This window comes from Juglans regia, chromosome 7 (genome assembly GCF_001411555.2).
Source record: "Juglans regia cultivar Chandler chromosome 7, Walnut 2.0, whole genome shotgun sequence".
In the NCBI taxonomy this organism is placed as follows: domain Eukaryota; kingdom Viridiplantae; phylum Streptophyta; class Magnoliopsida; order Fagales; family Juglandaceae; genus Juglans; species Juglans regia.
The window spans coordinates 46082976-46101256 of record NC_049907.1 but is presented as its reverse complement, the minus strand read 5'-3'; the positions used below and the strand labels follow the sequence as shown (position 1 = coordinate 46101256).

Sequence of the window (18281 nt, the reverse complement as noted above, 5' to 3'; positions counted from 1 at the left end):
CTTCAGCAAACAGAGCATCAATTTATACCAAAACAAGCACTTAATCAGAACCCAGAAAGCAAAACGACCCAAACCTTGAAGTTTTTCTTCTCTGATCAATGAAGTTGACTGAAATTCAGAAAAAACTAAGCAAAACTCTAGAAATCAAAGATATGGGTGGGCTCGGAGAGCAGAATAGGGAGTCTGGACCCACGTACCAACCACCACTTAGAGCGCAAAATGTTTCTTCTTGCTCTCAAATCTCTTTCGCGCCTAGCTCTGAAATCGGGTCTCATGTTTCCGTCTTTTTTTTTTTTTTTTAAAATATTTTAATAAAGCTGACGTTCCGCAACGGGTACCCGAGGGCGGGTACCTGTAACAGAATTGTTCTAATAAAGGCCCATTGATGTACTAAAAACCCATTTCTAACTCACTTTACTTCGCGACAAACCTTTGACTTGTCGAGTTGGATTTGATTCAAAATACTCGAATTTAAATTTTTTATTTATTCATTATTCGAGCTAGATTCAATTTGAATTTGAACTTATTTTTGAGTTTGACTCAAATTATTTATTTTTTGAATAAAATCTAATAATTAATAAATTACATTTTAAAAAATTTAATATTAAATTTGTACAACTAAGTAGAATCTTTATTAAATTATAAGATTTTAAAAATTTATAAATAATTAATATCTAATTAGTTGATATTCATCCATAATAACAATATATTATATATCTACATAAATTATTAATACATACACATAATATGATAGCATATATCTATTTCATATATTATATGTTCCCACATACTAATATATGAAATTATTAAAACTTATCAATTAATTATTGTACAAATTATAAAATATAGCTATAAAATATATTCAATATATAAACATAAATAATTAGGTTACATATTATATATTTAATTATAAAAGTGTTATGCTTATATTATTAACTAATACACATATATATGTATATATACATAAGTGTATGTATATATTTATCAATAAGTGAATGAGTTTTAATCGAGTCGAGTCGAGCTTAAACGAGTAGGCCTTAACGAGCATTTCGAGTCGAGTTTTGTTAAGTATATGTCATTTACTAATCGAGCAGATATCTGCTTTCACGAGCGAGCTTTTTTTTTCACAAGTCAAGTTCAATTCGAGTTTAACCGGATCAGTATCGAGGGAGCTATTGAATACATTGGTTCATTTAAAGCCCTATTCCCAACAATGAATGCACACACACTGGCAGTGACACACATAGATACATGTATGCATATACTGTGGACATCATTTTACTAGGAGAATGAAAGTGCGGGTGTTAACTCTCTAACTCCCTTTTTCTTTGCTTTTTATATGTCCCTCTTCGGGTTGTTTTACTTATATAGGGACTTGCTACCATGGAGAGAGTTCAACCTTATGTATTCTCAGAATACCTCATTAGGCTTTCCCATTTCGATGGCAATCGAACTCATCTTTCACTCAACTGTGATCCCCTGGATGAACCTGCAAAAGCATAATATACAAGAGTGTGATCAATATTGAATATCCAGTCTCCCATGCACACGGTTGAATGCAGATTTATGTACTTAAAAACATGTTTAATCAAACCCCCACGAAAATGCATTATTGTGTGTGACATGATAGAGAAGTTTTTACTAGATAGAGATAGTGAAAGAGAAGCAGTGATATCTTACCTGGCCACATTTCTCTTCACTGAAGCTAAAATTTCTAACCTTCAATTCCCACCTGCTTGTTGTCAGTTCATCTAATATCTCAGCATCACAAATTTCCACTCCACTATCTCCATTTCCAAGATGCTGTGCTTCCCTTTCCTAAGATAATATATTAAGAATTTGTAGGGTTAATAAAAAAAAATATCATCAACAGTGAGAAAACAGGTGAGACATACATTAAACGATAGGCTGATGGAAACTCTTGGGGCACCGGTGACTTCCTCATATTCAGCTGCATCCAGTTCCCGCAAATGATGTGGTTGAAACAGCTTGGGAAGAATATGCTGTCTTATGCTTAAAAGAACGAAGAATGGCAAGGGGAACAAGATTCCAGCAATAGGAATCCATGTTATACCAAAACAGACCAGGAAATATATAATCTGGAAGATCGTAAATATGGCCATGTACTTAAAAGGTACCGACTCCACAAATGATGCATGAACCCCTTCCAAGACCCTGCGCCAACAGAGATCCCATCCGCATAACAGGAATTAATAAATATTATAGGCTACCATTTGTATATAGAACTTTGTGAGAAAGATAAAGTGCATCTCCAGTAAAGGAATTCAATATTTCAGTCACAGCAGGAATATAATTGGCCGCTAAATTTTGTGCTTATTTGCCAAAATAATGATGTGATCTTTGCTACATTTGAATATCATCAGGCTTATTGTGTTCAATTAGGATGCGGTTGAGATGAAATTATCATAAGTAATGCCTATTTCCTTGAATCTTCATGCCATTCAACAACTCCATACCTTCCAGAGAACAAAGCCATTATGTGTGTTCTCAAATGCTGAAAACAAAATTATATTGGTTCGAATTTACTGAAGCTAAATTTTCTAATCTATGTTAAAAATGTAATGGATTCTCATCTACTTGAAAATTATTATAACTTACTTGTAACGCCGGCCAGGCGTTATGAAGAGAAATGAAATCCTTTCCCAAAACTGGTTCCCAGGAAGACTATCAATGGCCATGTATGCAAAGTATCCCCAAAGCACTGAAGTGGGTATCTTCTTTATTAGAGGCATAGCACCAACTGATGCTGCCACAAGGAGTGACTGTAAGAGATTGCTCACTCTCTGCTCATTAACTCGGACAGGCAGGTATGCATCAATGTGCTTCTCAGGTTCAAATGATCCCTTTGCACTTTCACTGCTATTTTCACCTTTCATTACTGCTTCCTTCAAGTCTTCCAGCTCTTTAACCACTAAAGTAGACTGCAACACAAATTGTTCAGGATTAAGCAACCACTTGCATATAGAATTTTGTAAGCAGATGGGTTCTGGGGGGAAGGGGTGGGGGGATGTATTGAGAAAACGTGAACAACTTGATAGTACAGAAATGACCAGTTCAAAGTTAATAAATTATATCAACTTCGAATTTTCAGAGAAATATGGGCATGAAGAAAATTTTAAAGATTTTGGTAGTAACTAGAGGACGTACTGCTGCACTGCCATCCATTTCTATGAACACAGCTTGCATCTTGCCATAGATTTCGGAGTTGCTAGCTTGCTGCTTTATGCTTTCCTTGGCACTTTCCACCATCTTCCTTCGCATCAACTGCAACCCATGGATCAATTCAATTACTCCTCTAGTCCAGTTGATTACCAACTATACCAAGTTCTTATGGTTGTCTAAAAACTCACCTGCCTTTTGAGAACGGCAAGGCTCTTGGTGTGCATGGGGGACTGCGGCAGGACACCATTTGAAGGAGGTAGCCCCATCAATCCACAAAGCAGAGTCTGAGACAAAGTTTTCCAAATATAAACGCAAGACTTGATAACTGTAAAATGGAAATAACCAGCAACACAAACTAGTATGGATACATACCATAAATCCAAGCAGTAATATATCGTAATGATAAGCAGAAGGGTTCTTAAGATTGAACTCCTTTTGTTGTGCCATCTGTGAAGCAACACTGTGGTCGAAAAAGTAAAGCCCCGCAATCATCACAGCAGGAATAAAAGCTGCAAAGATGTATGCTGGAGAAACCTTGCCCATGTCCTACAGAAGAGATGCATCAATATGTTTTGAACACATACAGAAGCATATGCCTATCTTATAACTTCTTCGAGAGTATGACACATTTGTTTGAACTAAGACATGAAACTTTCTGGACAAAAGCTCATGGTGGAGAAGAAGATAAAAATCTGAGTTTACCTGTACTACAGACCAATGGTGTAAAGATGCAGATTCCCAGGCAAGAGGGCTGTAGAGCCTTCTCGGAACACCAGATGGAACTTTGCTTGGTACACTGAATGACAGTGCTGTCCACACTACAACCATTAAAGGAACCCCATAGTCTGCCACAAAACTTCTAAACCACCCTATAGAACAAAGTAAAATATTTGAGAATCAACTTGTATCTTATTTTACTGACAACACAACTCAAATCTCGCTTGACAAACCTGTGCCATACCACCATGACCTCGCCTTTCTGCTCTTTAGGGCAGTGTAGAGAAGACCAAAAGTAAATATGATCCCCAGTAATCCATTTGTGTAAATCCATGGAAATTGATACTTCTCTGACTTTGGATCCCCAGCTTTGGGAATTTCAAACTCATCAATCATACCCTGCAGTTTGAAGAAACCAGTTACATTTCTCAAACAGCTTTGTAACAATGTTCTACAAATATTTTTTCGCTATCTTGACTGGTCTTACCTTGATGGCCTCTTGAATAAAGAGAATAGCAATCAACATGCCAAAAAGCTCGCCCGCAATCCTCGTAAACCTACTGATGACAGTGCAGGCATTGAATATTGCAAGAAGAAACAGCAAGAGAGCTGTCCAAACACAAACCCTGCAGAAGTTATATCAATATCGTCAAAGTTTCGTCAAAATCCTGAAGCAGACATTTTTTAAAACCAAAGGAAAGGAAGGTTCATTCCTCTTACCATCCAGCCCAAGCCAAGAAGAGTTCGCTTCCCAAATCATCCCTCCCTTTGGCGAAGTTGTACAAATAGGTGTACATGATAACAGTTGGTTCTGCAACTCCCAATATTAGAAGGGGTTGTCCTCCAAAAATTGCGTGTATTATACCGCAAATAGCAGTAGAAGCTAGAGTTTCCACGGTGCTCAAGCTTCCATCTGAATGCAGTATACATTTGTATTACTTTCGAGTTCACCAAATAAAAAATATAAAGCCTTAATATCTGGTTTTCGTTTTCCTTCCCACTACCTTCTCAGCGATTGAACAATACACTGAAGAAGTAGCATAGATTACTAACCAGTATCTCTGCTTAGTTGCTCGCCAAAGGCAATCACCGGAAGAGCAGAAGCAAAGAAGATATAAGTAGTTGGGGCTAGTATCCTATAACAAAATAGAAGGAAACTGAAGTAAAAATGCAAATCCTGGTGATGAAATTGTGCATTTCCAACTGTGGCTATAAAATAGACGCTAAAATTTACCCAATTCCTCCACGAAGTCCTCCAATCCAATCTTGCTTATAACACCGTGCTCTTCCTCTGACATCATTTGCAATTCCTCTGAAAGGAGCTTTGAAGTTCTCCATCTGCTAAAATATGAAAAGAAAAAAAATCCCACAATTAAACTTCGAAGAAAGTATGATCGGATTATTTTTAAATACGAAAGGCGTATAAAAAAAATGGCGAAAGATCAAATGCAAGTGAAACAGAGGGTATGAGAAATAAATTACCAAAGCACGAAAAAAAAAACTCTCCGAATCATTGAGAAAACAAATCAACGAAACAGACAATAACTGCAAAACATGGCATCTCTAAAAAATGACATTGAGAAGAGAAAAAGAGAGGGAAAAAAAAAAAAAAAAGAACCGCGCAACTCGAAAGTTCTGAAAGATGTGACTTGAGAGATCTCAAATTGATAAAATCCTGGCCTGGAACGATTAAAATAAATAAACCAGAAACTCCGCAACAAAGTGAAAAAATTAAACATTCTAAATGAGAATGCGAGAACAATTGGAAAACAGCTAAGAAATTAAAATGATATGTAAAATTTAATGAAAAAAATAATGCCATGCAAAGAGTTTATCAAACAGAGAACGCTTTTCTTGTGTATTAAAAGTCACCCTTTCACTCCTCCAAGAAATTTGACTGGAATATTTTCCTCATAATAGTCTGTTTGTCAGATGAGAGGAGAGTAAAAGACAGAAAAAGAGACTCTTTTTCTTCTCTGTATATCTGCATCCCAAACAACAAAAGGACTCATCAAAACGTATATCTGCATCCCAAACAACAAAAGGACTCATCAAAACGAAGAGCGACAACTAGTTCTATTAGGCTCAGAGGAGGTCATCTGTCCGCTTACCTCGCTTCTTGCAATAAAAACAGGAAGAAACTTGAGTTCTTATTTCCATCGCCTTTCTTTTGAAACATTTTCTCGGTAACCAAACATGTCAATCATTAAACACATTTCCCTTTTCCCATTAAATAAAACAATCCAACCAAACCCTTCCATTTCATTTTCATCGAATAACCGAGATTCGACTGACCATATAACACAACATTGAGAATAATGCTCTAAATCTGATTGACCTCGGGTTGACCGAATCACGAACTCTATATGAGAGTGAGTCCTTGTTGTCCTGTGTAATCTTTACAAGTATTATTATCAATACACGCCTCTAACTCCTGAAGATTATGAACGAGGAAAACAGTATATTCATTCTCTGTTTCCATATTACTCTAAAGAGAAGAGTCCAGATTAAGAAGAGAGGAGAGGTGATGGCGCCGTCAGAAGCAGTAGCACTAACAAATTGAGAATGGTAGGGTTTCATCTGATCCTTCCAGAGCAAGAAGTTCTCCTTGGTCAGTTTAATAGAAATCACACGAAGGGGAGAAACTTGGTACGTTGGGTAGAAAGCACAACCATGCACACTATAAAAATATCATGACTTTATAAAAAATAATAATGATAACAAAAGACACGGATAGCAGATTTCGATGAAGCACAAAAAAAAAGTGAACCGAGGAGAGTTTACGTTGCCGGATGGATGGCCGAAAGACTCGCCGGAAACTCAAAAGGTGCGTGCTTCAGTCTCCACTGGGCGGCCTTAGGTTGGAAGGTGAAGCAGAGGCAAATGTCTCGACGTCTTTTATGAAAGACCCGCGAAGGTCCAACTGGGACCATTCCGTGGTGGGCGGCGGGTGATCGTTTTCCTCGCAAATTTTCTTTGTTGTGCCCGCCTTAGATTACTCTTGGATTAACTAAAATTAAATGAAATTTTTTTATAAATATAAGAAAAATTTAACTTTTAATTATTTCATTCACATAAATTTTTACATTAAAATAGTTATTTTTTTATTATATAATAATAAAATAATATAAGATAAATTTAATTTTAATTATTCACATCAAATCTCCATATTAGATTATATATTTATTTATTATATAGTAATAAATAACTAATAATTTCAAAATATTAAAATTTTTAATTATTAATTTATTTTATTTTATCATATTTTACTATTCTATCTATTATATATTAATTAATAATCATATTCTTATTAAATTAATATATCACTAACTTAAATTAATATATCAATTTCAAAAATATTTTAATTTTTTTAATTATAAAATTATTTTATTTTATCATATTTTTAACTAATCTAATGAGAATGCTCTTAATCAACCGTATGCTAAAAAACATTACATTAAAATTCATTTTATTGGGGTATTATTTTTTTAAAAAAAAATGTTGAAAATTCCTCCATTTATAGCTGGAAGGTGGACTCCCTCAAAGCGCATAACCACTTATCAATGGATTTCGGGTCTCAGCTCAACTAAAGTAGAAATTTCAGTACTTATAATATTGCAAACATTTTAAGTTGAGACTTTTTTAAATTATCTGATAAAATCAGATTATCTGACATAGATATACATGCCATATTAAAATATGAGAAGTGTTACATACATAAATAAATTATATAAAAATAAATTTATAAAATAACGTAATTTCATATGATTCGTTAGATTTATATTACAATAAAAATAATTTTACAATCTAACGTATTATATGAAGTCATATCACTTTATGAATTTACTTTTATATAATATTTCTCTTAAAATATTTGTGTGAGGATACTATTTAAAAATTTTAATCAGACATCATTAAATATTAAAATAAATCTTTATCCGCAGAGACACTCGTCAACCTTTCGTTTGAGTGTATATATTTGGCAACTCAATTTCCTCTTTGAATTTGAAGGCAAAAAAGATTTTATATATATTAAGAACTTACCTTATCTTTTCTTACCTAAAAGATCTCAATTTCAATTAATACGGTGGTTTTCACTTATGTGTATGGTGGCTAAATATAGTATCTAATTAAATAGAAGTTGAAGTCATGACAACTATACAAGTTGTCAAATTTAAAACAATAGTAAGCTCTAACTCAATCATAAAATGTACAAGCATCGCGTATTTATTTTTTCATGTAAATATAAGATTCATATAAAAAAATTAATTTTATAATAATAAACTATATCTTTTAAAAAAAATATATATATAATACTTATATAATTCATAATTACATCTAATATTACTCATAAATTATTAAAATACGTGTTCAAACTAATACTTTAAAACGCACGTATAATGTGGTTATCAAATCATTGCATTCCAATATGATATCTGGGTGCTTCTATATTTATTGATCTCGATAAATGGAATTTATATATAAAAATATTATATAAAACAAATCTATAAATTAATATAATTTTATAAGATTTTTTAAATATATTTTATAATAAAATTAATTTTATAATCTGACTTATCATATCAATTCATGTTAATTTATATATTTTTTTATATATATATATTTTTATATATTAAATATTTTTCCTCTAGAAATCGTACATTTCATTATTTATTAGTTTTTTCAGTTAAGCACTTGAAATGAAAGCTGACAAAGATATCCTTAATAAGGTAGATCGAAGCTGACTCCTAAAATCATATAATTATATAATTAATCTGTCATATCAACTAAGTTGTCAGAATATTTAGCCAGCGTCTCCAACACCACTTTTCCAAATGATTATCATAAATAATTTCTTAAGTTACTATCGATCATCCTAATTATTTTTTCCAAATTTGTTTGGCAGGAGATCAGGCCGGAGAGGTTAAACCAATTCTTATGAGGAAGAGGACCATACTTTTGTTGCCGCCCTTAATTTATTTATTTTTTATTTGAAGTTACGTAATTCCCTTAATTTTATTTCTGAGGATAAATATCATATTTTTTCACGCACGTACGTGAGATTGTCTGTAAAAGAAAAAGAAAAAGAAAAAAAAGACTCCGATTAAAGTTTAAGAGAATAATAATTACGATTTTGATACAAGAATGATCTCAACTCATCTCTTTTAATTATTATAATTTTTTTAAAATTTTACATAAGATATAATAAATAATTTAATTTTTTTTTAATTTTAAAATAATAATAATATTAAAAAATAATATTTTATTAACACTTTTAACTTTTATCTCAACTCATCTTATCTCAACTCACTATTCAAATTGCAGCAAACTCTCTAGTTACGAGTTTAATTATCTGTTTGGATGGTGGATCAGAACAATACTATACTAGTATTATTTACTATTTTATCATTACTTTTTAATTATTTATTATTATTATTTTATTATTATTCACAAAATATTTAAAATCATTTCGTTACTCAAACGCAATCTAAGAGAGTGTTTTTCTTACAGTGATTACGCCATTTACTCAAGTTTGTTGCAAAAGGAAATTAATTAACCTATCGAGGGCTCTCCCCCGTACGTACGTACGTGCATGTTACATGCGCACGAGACCAATATATATTGAAGAATAATGCTACTTCTCTCTATGATGGGTCCGTTCAGATAATTTTTTATTTTATTTAGTGATTAGCTAGGAAATTATTTTTTTAATAATATTGTAATTTTTTAAAAATATTTAAGAATATAAAAAAAATATACGAAAATAAATTTAAAAAAAGATATTAATAAATTTTCTCTGAATAATTTGTCAAGCTAGACGCTTATAAATGAGTGTAGCACGACTGATATATTGAATGGAATGTTATAATTCGCCAGTTACAGTACGTACATTGGACTTACTCCAATAATATATATGGATGACTATTTTATTTGGTTTAGGTTATAGTTAATTAGCAGCTTAATTAATTATTTAGTACGTCTGTGGGAAAGTGACGTGAGAGAAAAAGTACTTAATCCTACTTATAACTAAGTAGAGTCAAATAATACTGCTTGTATTTTAGCAATTCAAAATTGCATGCATGCATTATACGTACAATCCCTAATTTAGAGATCGTCATGTACTAATGTAACCACTTGCTACAGTTATTAATAATTTTGATTCCCAAACAGTTTTTCCAACCTAGCTATATATATATATATATATATATATATATATATATAAAGATGATATGATCCTTTTTTAATCATCATCCTTTTCTATTTTTTGTTGTGATATTAAATTATTAAAATATTACATGCTATTTGTTCTTTATATATCTCAATCATTTAATATTTTATGAGAATATGATCATATATAAAAAATAATCAAAAGTGTGACATAATATTTTTTTATTTAAAAATAGAGTACTGTTTAGTAAAAAAAAATTATTCATCATCTTTCTAGTTATTATCGACTCATCATTCTATAATATATTTATCTATATATATATATATATGTGTGTGTGTGTGATATTAAATAATAGAGATACTATTTTTTATCTATAATTATCCTCCAGTTATTTCATACCACATCATTTAGCATAAGGCTAAGTTCTGTTTGATACTTAGAATATCTCAATATATCTTTGAATAATAGTAAAATATTTAGAGTTACGATATTTTATTGAGTTTTATCACGAATTAAAGTTATTCTTTTAATTGTTTTATTCATCTTTATATCACATGTTAGTCACATGTATTTTTATTTCTTCATGTACTACTATAAATACCGGTCACTGTACAAAGATGTAAATAACAATTCATTTTCAGCCTTTTATTTCTTATTTTTCCAAAAGCTTCTCTGTCTCGACTTTTGCTCTACCAGAGTTTCATCCCTTGCCGTGCTATGCTTTCGCCCCTTTGTATTTTGCTAGGGTTTACATTTTATATGGTATCAAATATCCTTTTTTTGTTGCTTCCGTGGTGCAGTGTCACAAATCCATCTCTGAGGATGCCGTTTCTCCTTATTTTCTTCAACTTAGTGATAGTCCTAGTGTTCTTTTGGTCATGCAACCTCTTATCGGTGAGAACTACTATGCTTGGTCCCATTCGATATCTATGACCCTCTCAACGAAGAACAAGCTTGGATTCGTTGATGGATCTATTCCTAAACTTTCGGATCCAACGTATTCTTTCATTTCTCCATGGCTCTGATGTAACAATATAGAGATATCTTGGATTTTAAATTTTGTTTCTCCTGAAATTTCTTCTAGTATCTTATATATTATAACTGCTTGTGAGATCTGGTCAGATCTTAAGGAACGATTTTCTCAAAAAAATAGACCTCGCATTTTTCAGTTGCAGAAATTGATTTCCTCTCTTTCTCAGGGTTCTTTTTCGGTGAGTAATTATTTTACTCATCTTAAGGGCCTTTGTGATGAACTTACTAATTACAAGCTTGTTCTTGTGGAGATATACAAATGTTGAACTCCTATGTTTAATGGAAGTGTTTTACAATTTTTAATGGGATTGAATGAATCCTTTGCAAATGGTCGTGCACAGATTCTACTTATGAAGCATTTGCCTTCTCTTAATAAAAAATATTTTCTCTTGTTTTACAAGAGGAACAACAACAAAAAATCTCTTCTATTTCTTTGCCCCTATTGATTCACATGTTTTTGTTTCTCAAAATGATGGAGCCAGATCTGTTAAATCATTTTATAAGAAGGATGGACCAGTTTATAAACACTGTGGAATTATTAGTCATGTGATTGAAAGATGTTACAAGTTGCATGCATGGCTTTCCCCCAGGCTACAAACCGAAACAAAGGCAACAGTCTATGGCTAATAATGTTGTCCTCAGTGATAGCAATTCTTTGGTTGTTTCTCCTTTTTCCTTAATTGAGGCTCAGTATCAGCAACTTCTAAATCTTCGTCATCCTTCTAAATTTGCTGATGACGTTCATTTTGTTGTCAATGCAATTGTTTCAAATAATTTTCTGGTATTATTTTTCCTTGAAATAGTACTCATTCTGTTTTTTCTATTGCTCAATCTGCTACATTTAATTCAAATTCTTGGATTCTTGATACTGGAGCCACTGATCATATAGTTCATTCTATTGATTGTTTTACTTCTATTACCAGTTCTGTTAATGCTTCTGTGAGGCTTCCTAATGGTCAATATGTGTCTATTACACATATTGACTCTCTTTCTATTTCTGAACATCTTATTTTACATGATGTTATATGTGTTCTAACCTTTAAATTTAAATTGATTTCCATTAGCAAGTTAACACAATTACAAACTTGTTGCTTTCTGTTTTCCTCTGACACTTGTCTAATTACAAGACCCGATTCGTTGGAGGCTGATTGGAGTGGGTAGATTGCAAGGAGGTTTTTATATGCTGCAACAGTCAGGCCTTTCTATTTCTAAACCTACTATTTTTTCTAGCACATATGCTACTTGTTTACCTAAAACAATATCCTCACATGTTTGCTCAATTTCTTCCAAATGGTCTAATTATGAGTTTTGGCATAATATACTTGGTCATCCTTCTAATTTCAGGATACTGTTTGTGAATAATTTTGTTCCTAAATTGACTGCTCCATACAATCCTTAGATGGTTTTTCCTTTAGCTAAACAAAAGAAATTTCATTTTCCTAATAATGTTCATTTGTTTCTTACTCCTTTTGATCTTGTTCATTATGATATTTGGGAATCATATTTTGTACCTACTGTTGAAGGTTACAAATATTTTTTGACTATTATTAATGATTCAACTCGTCCTACATGGCTTTATCTTCTTAAGCACAAATATGAAGTTTCACATATTTTTAGATTTTTTTATAAAATAGTTAAAACACAATTTCATTTAAAAATAAAATCATTTCGCACTAATCATGACACTGAATTTTCATTTGCTCCTTTTTTGCATTCTAAATGCATCATACATCAGCATAATTGTGTTGAGACTCCTCAATAAAACTCTGTTGTAGAGAGAAAATATCAGCACATTCTTAATATAGCTAGAACAATGATGATTCAGTCTCATCTGCCTATTAATTTTTGGGGTGATATTGTTTTAGCAGGAACTTACCTCATTAATAGGCTTCATACTCCTCTTTTCAAACAGAAATCTCCTTTTGAGCTTTTGTTCAAAACTTCTCCCTCTTATGCTCATTTAATAACTTTTGGTTGTCTTTGTTTTGCTTTAACTCTACAAAGATCTCAAACCAAATTTGGTCTTAAAGCTCGAACTTGTATTTTTTTTTTTTTGGTTATTCTTTTGGCATAAAATGTTATAAACTTCTTGATTTAAAAACTAATCAATCTTTTATCTCAAGAAATCTTATTTTTCATAAACATATTTTTCTTTTTGCTTCTCAAAACACCACTGACTTTTTTCTTCGATTATGCCTTCTATTTTTCTAGTTGAATGTTCAATTTTAGATTCTTTCACTATGCCTTTAACAACACCTTCTGCTGGTTCATTTCTTAACTCCTCTTCACCTTTTCATTTAAATGATTCTTCTGTTCAATCTTCTTCTCCAATTTCTGTCACTGTACCATTGCCTTCCGATCTTCTAGAAGATCTTCTAGAATCAGAAAGGTACCTGGTTATTTGCAGAATTTTCATTGCAATTTTTCTTCTGCACACTCCACATCAGATCCTTCAACAATTTTTAATTCATCAAGTTTTTATTCCCCTTTGTCTTCATCTTCTAAATATGATATTTTCAATTTTCAATTTTATGCTAATATTTCTCCTTCACATAAATCCTTTGTCATGTCCATTTCTATCGATACTGAACCTGAATTCTATCATTAAGCTGTTAAGCACTCTCATTGGAGAGATGCCATGTCAGCTGAGATTGCAGCCTTCGAAATTAATAATACATGGACTGTAATTCTTTACCTCCTGATAAGAAGCCTATAGGCCGCAAATGAGTTTATAAGATTAAGTATCGTGCCGATAGTTCAATTGAAAGATATAAGACAAGGTTGGTTGCTAAGAGTTATACCTAAACTGAAAGATTGGATTATTCTGAAACTTTTCCACATGTTGCTAAAATGGCTACTATTATAACTTTTTTGGCCATTACTGCTTTGAAAGGCTGGCATATTATACAACTTGATGTAAATAATATTATTCTGCATGAGGACTTATCTAAAGAAGTGGATATGGTTTTACCTCATGGCTTTCATGTTAAATGGGGGTCCCAAGTTTACAAATTGAATAAATCACTCTATAGTTTGAAACATGCCTCACAACAGTAGTTCTCCAAGTTTTCAACTTTTATACTCAGTATGAGTTTTCAACAATCTAAAGCAGATTATTATCTTTTTACTAAGACTGATGGTTCATCTTTTATTGCCTTCTTATCTATGTTGATGATATTTTCATTGTTAGTAATGATATGAAATCTGTCGAGCTTTTGAAGTCCTTGTTTGATGAGAAGTTTAAGCTTCAGGACCTTGGTAAGCTCAAATATTACCTTGGTTTGGAAGTGGCTCGGTCTCCAACTGGTATTTTTTTGTGTCAAAGAAGATATTCTTTGGAGATTCTTCAAGATGTTAGTTTACTTATTTCTAAACCCGTTGTCTTTCCAATGGAACAAAATATTAAGTTGAGTAAGAATGTGGGAGACTTGTTACCTGACCCTACAGTTTATAGAAGACTTGTAGGTCGACTTCTTTACGTCACATTAACTTGGCCAGACTTATGTTATTCTGTCAATAATACATGGCTTAGCCTAGATAGCCCCATTTACGGGCAACCTATAAAATTTTACAATATATCAAAGGCACTTTTGGTCATGGTCTTTTCTTCCTAGTTACCAATACATTATCTCTCAAACCTTTTGCTAATTCTGATTGGGCCTCTTGTCCTAACAGTAGAAGATCTATAAGTGGATATTGTGTGTCTTTTTGAAATTCTTTTGTTTCCTGGAAGATAAAGAAACAAACCATTGTTTTAGATCTTCTCCAGAGGTTGAGTATATATCAATGACTTCTACCACTTGTGAAATCATTTGGTTTCTCACTCTCTTATTTGATTTTGTTATTTTTCGTACTCAATAGTGCTAAATTTTTGTGTGATGGTCAAGTTGCTTTACACATTGCTGTCAATTTAATCTTCTATGAAAGAACAAAACACATTAAGCTGGATTGTCACTTTATTCCAGAAAAAATTCAAGTTGGAGTTATCAAGACTTTTCACTTAGCTTATAGTCATCAACTTGCTGAAGTGTTAATCAAACCTCTTGATTTTCAACAATTTCATCACTAAGTTTCAAACTTTATTCCGGAAAAAATCCAACCTCTTGGTGTTAACCAAGCTTCTAGTCATCGCTCGTGGAGTATTGGGCACCGCAGCTTCCTGTGAGGTCAGCCTATTCCTAGTTTAATTTTCTACCACTACGGTCAGTACCGCGTACTTGGAATTCTAAATTAGAATTGTCTCTCTCTTGGATAATATTGTTCAAAGCATGGTCACATACATCAACAATTTACAGAGAAAGGAAACGCTTTCTAGGTTGGTTGGGATATTAAAATATTATTTCAAATCATCTATAAATAATAATAAAATAATTTATAAATAGTTTACTTATGAGTAATAATAAAGTAGTCTACAAATAATTATGTTCCCAAATGATAAACTCAAGATTTCGTTTGGATAAATATTTCAGATAATCTGTAAATAACAGTGAAAATATAATTTATAAATAATAATAAAATAATCTAAAAATATACAAAAACATGAGTTGTATTCTTTCGCTAAAGAGAAAATTGGATACCGTACACTATTTTGAAAAAAACAAAATACCATTCAAGCATACGTCCACAATTGAGCTAAGCACGAAGGCCAACTTGACGAATAGCCGATGATTTGCCGTGTGCAACTTTGCACGCACACATGCATTGAAAATTGAAAGAAAACAATTAATTGGAGTTTAGAGTAATTTCCTTCAACTTGGCCGTCCCTGCTGCAGCCGTCGAAAATTCATGCACGTTTACTACACCTCTGATCGATCTGAAGAATTAACGCACATTTTTTGCAATTTAATTCGTTGGGGAATCCATATATAATATGCGTTCTCAGTGATCCTCAACCAACTAGAGATAATAATATTATTATGTCATCTCAATTTATTTCTTCATTTTGATCGTTTATATATTTAATTTTTTTTGATTAAAAAAATAATTATTAAGATATTTATATATTTTTTAAATATTTAAATATATTTAAAAAAATATATTAAAAAATGTAATGATGGCAGACAGAATGGACGCACGCAGCGGCGTATATAGTACCACTTCAATAATATACGGATGACTGGCTGATCTGTGAGTACGCGGCATATATAGTACCACTTAAATAATATACGGATGACTGGCTGATCTCCAAGTACACGGTAGCTATACGTTGCAATTTGGCAAGATATTTAATTAGATTTTGTCTTTGGTTGCATGATGCATTGACGAGAAAACGATTTTTAATTAATTTCTGGTAATTAAGAATATAAGACTTAGAATAAAAACATCAAAACTATTTTCGTGCTAATATAAGTGTCTTAATTTGCAATAATATGATATAAATTGGAACAATATATACATATAAGATTAGTATTAATTAAGAACAAAATTAACATACTGTTTTTGAAAAAAGCAAAAAAATTACTTCGAATCGTTATTTTTAAAGCTTGATAGAAAAAAAAAAAAAAAAAAAGGTTGAAGAAGGAAGACTATCCAATTTTAACAAGGTTACAAGTACTATTTCGACTTTTAGAAAAATAAACTAAAACGAAAATAAAAAATACGATGAAAATCCAAGCACGATGGGAGGAATTTAAAATTGAGCAATCGACAGACAGACAAAGAAACAATTAGGATCAAGTGAATCGTCGTTTGATCTATGAAAACGACTGAACAAATATGCATTTGGTTTCCTTGGTCAATGGTACTTTGGATCGATGCTTATAAGTTTCGAAGAAAAAGGCAACTAGGCAAGAGAAGCTAATGACCAAGAATATTAAAAAAAAAAATAATAATAATAACGTAAGAAAACAAAAGGCATAAAATGGGGAGTACTCTGTAGTCTGTACTCCACTTCAAATTATGCAATGGCTATTGGATGGACACCACATGCACAATTTAAGTATGGTTCTGACATATTTACAAGTTTATAAAAGAATCTGAACAAAAAAAGAGGTTCTCCTAGAGACAAGATAAAATAATAATAATAATAAAAAATAGATGGAACCCATCAGTTCTACAAGCTAGCGAATAAAATATTACTATAAAACAAGTTATTTTCTATTTTCAAAACATGATATAATTGATAGAACTTAATTTTAATACCATGCCAATGCCGTGATTGAAGTTTGTCAAAGAGTTAGCTGGAACTAGCCTCCCAAATCGAATTATATCACAGAGTTATTGTAGATAACCACTCAAATAACGCCTAAGCTGCCGCTGCGATGGAAATAATAGTTTTCTCTCTGGAAAAGGGGTGGAGTGGGACGTAGAATAAAGCAGTTATAACAGTCTTAGTGGTGGTCCCCGGGGGAAAACACGTCCGAAGACGAAAACTGATGCTGGAGAAGAGGAAAATAGTGGTGGCTCACTACAGAGCACGGTGGAAGGAGTGGAAGGAATGGAGGAAATGGAAAAGAAGTTGGCGAAGCTGCACCTTACAGAGGAAGAAGACCTTGAGGTTGTGGTGGATGATAACATTCTAGATGAGTTGAGTGATAAAGGGGAAAGGAGTCTGGTGGGAAGGGTGACGACATAAAGAAACATAGGGAAGGGAGTGATTGAAACAACCATGGCAAAAGTTTGGAGAATATCAAGACCTGCTTCCTTTCGGGAGGTAAGATCTAATGTGTTTGTGATAACTTTTGCAACACTGGCCGACAAACAGAGGGTGTGGGAAGGGAAATCTTGGCTATTTGATAACTGCTTGATCGTGCTTAAACTGTATGATGGATTGACTCAACCAGATGCTTTAGCCTTTGATGTAGAGAGGTTCTGAGTTCAACTCCATGACCTCCCTTTGGCATGCATGAACAAAGACTGCAGAATGCAAATTGGTAGAGGGATAGGGAAGATAATCGATGTTGATACTAATGTGGATGGGTGTGGATGGGGTAAGTACTTAAGGATCCGGGTAGAACTGGACGTGTTAAAGGTCTTGGCAAGGGGGAAAATGGTTCTGGTAAAGGGGTAGAGTATTTGGATACCTTTTAAGTATGAAAACGAGAATATGTTTTTAGTGTGGGAGAATCTTTCACAAAGGGGGAGTGTGTCCAAATAGAATTGATGGGACCATGAAGACACAAGGGGGAGAGGGGTAGTATGGCCCTTGGCTAAGGGCAGATCTAGCTGAGATGAGGTTTTT

The 18281-nt window shown here is 32.5% G+C and overlaps 1 protein-coding gene across 5 annotated transcripts; it reads right to left on the bottom strand.

Annotated features, from left to right (window-relative positions):
• Positions 1-1098: 1098 nt before the first annotated feature.
• Positions 1099-6834, bottom strand: LOC108996065 (boron transporter 4-like). Of its 5 annotated transcripts, none has more exons than XM_018971820.2 (15): positions 6012-6834; positions 5773-5884; positions 5135-5241; positions 4954-5036; positions 4621-4813; positions 4388-4526; positions 4134-4299; positions 3886-4052; positions 3556-3729; positions 3372-3467; positions 3169-3285; positions 2620-2942; positions 1896-2175; positions 1681-1818; positions 1099-1489 (listed from the first exon to the last, which is right to left on the bottom strand). In XM_018971820.2, exons 3-15 carry the CDS (start codon positions 5236-5238, stop codon positions 1466-1468), a joined length of 2004 nt encoding a protein of 667 aa, XP_018827365.1. In that variant the 5' UTR covers positions 5239-5241; positions 5773-5884; positions 6012-6834; the 3' UTR covers positions 1099-1465. The 5 variants fall into 5 exon arrangements, with proteins under 5 accessions (XP_018827365.1, XP_018827362.1, XP_035547648.1 ...); XM_018971817.2 differs by having other exon boundaries at positions 6685-6834; XM_035691755.1 differs by having other exon boundaries at positions 5135-5238; positions 5773-6834.
• Positions 6835-18281: the final 11447 nt, after the last annotated feature.

Excerpts from the sequence above, each read along its gene's own strand:
- LOC108996065 (XM_035691755.1), bottom strand. The coding sequence starts at position 5,238 with ATGGAGAACTTCAAAGCTCCTTTCAGAGGAATTGCAAATGATGTCAGA. Across the intron at positions 4,300-4,387 it reads TTATTCAAGAGGCCATCAAG|GGTATGATTGATGAGTTTGA; the intron begins GTAAGACCAGTC and ends TTCAAACTGCAG. Across the intron at positions 2,176-2,619 it reads ACGCCTGGCCGGCGTTACAA|GGTCTTGGAAGGGGTTCATG; the intron begins GTAAGTTATAAT and ends CTGTTGGCGCAG.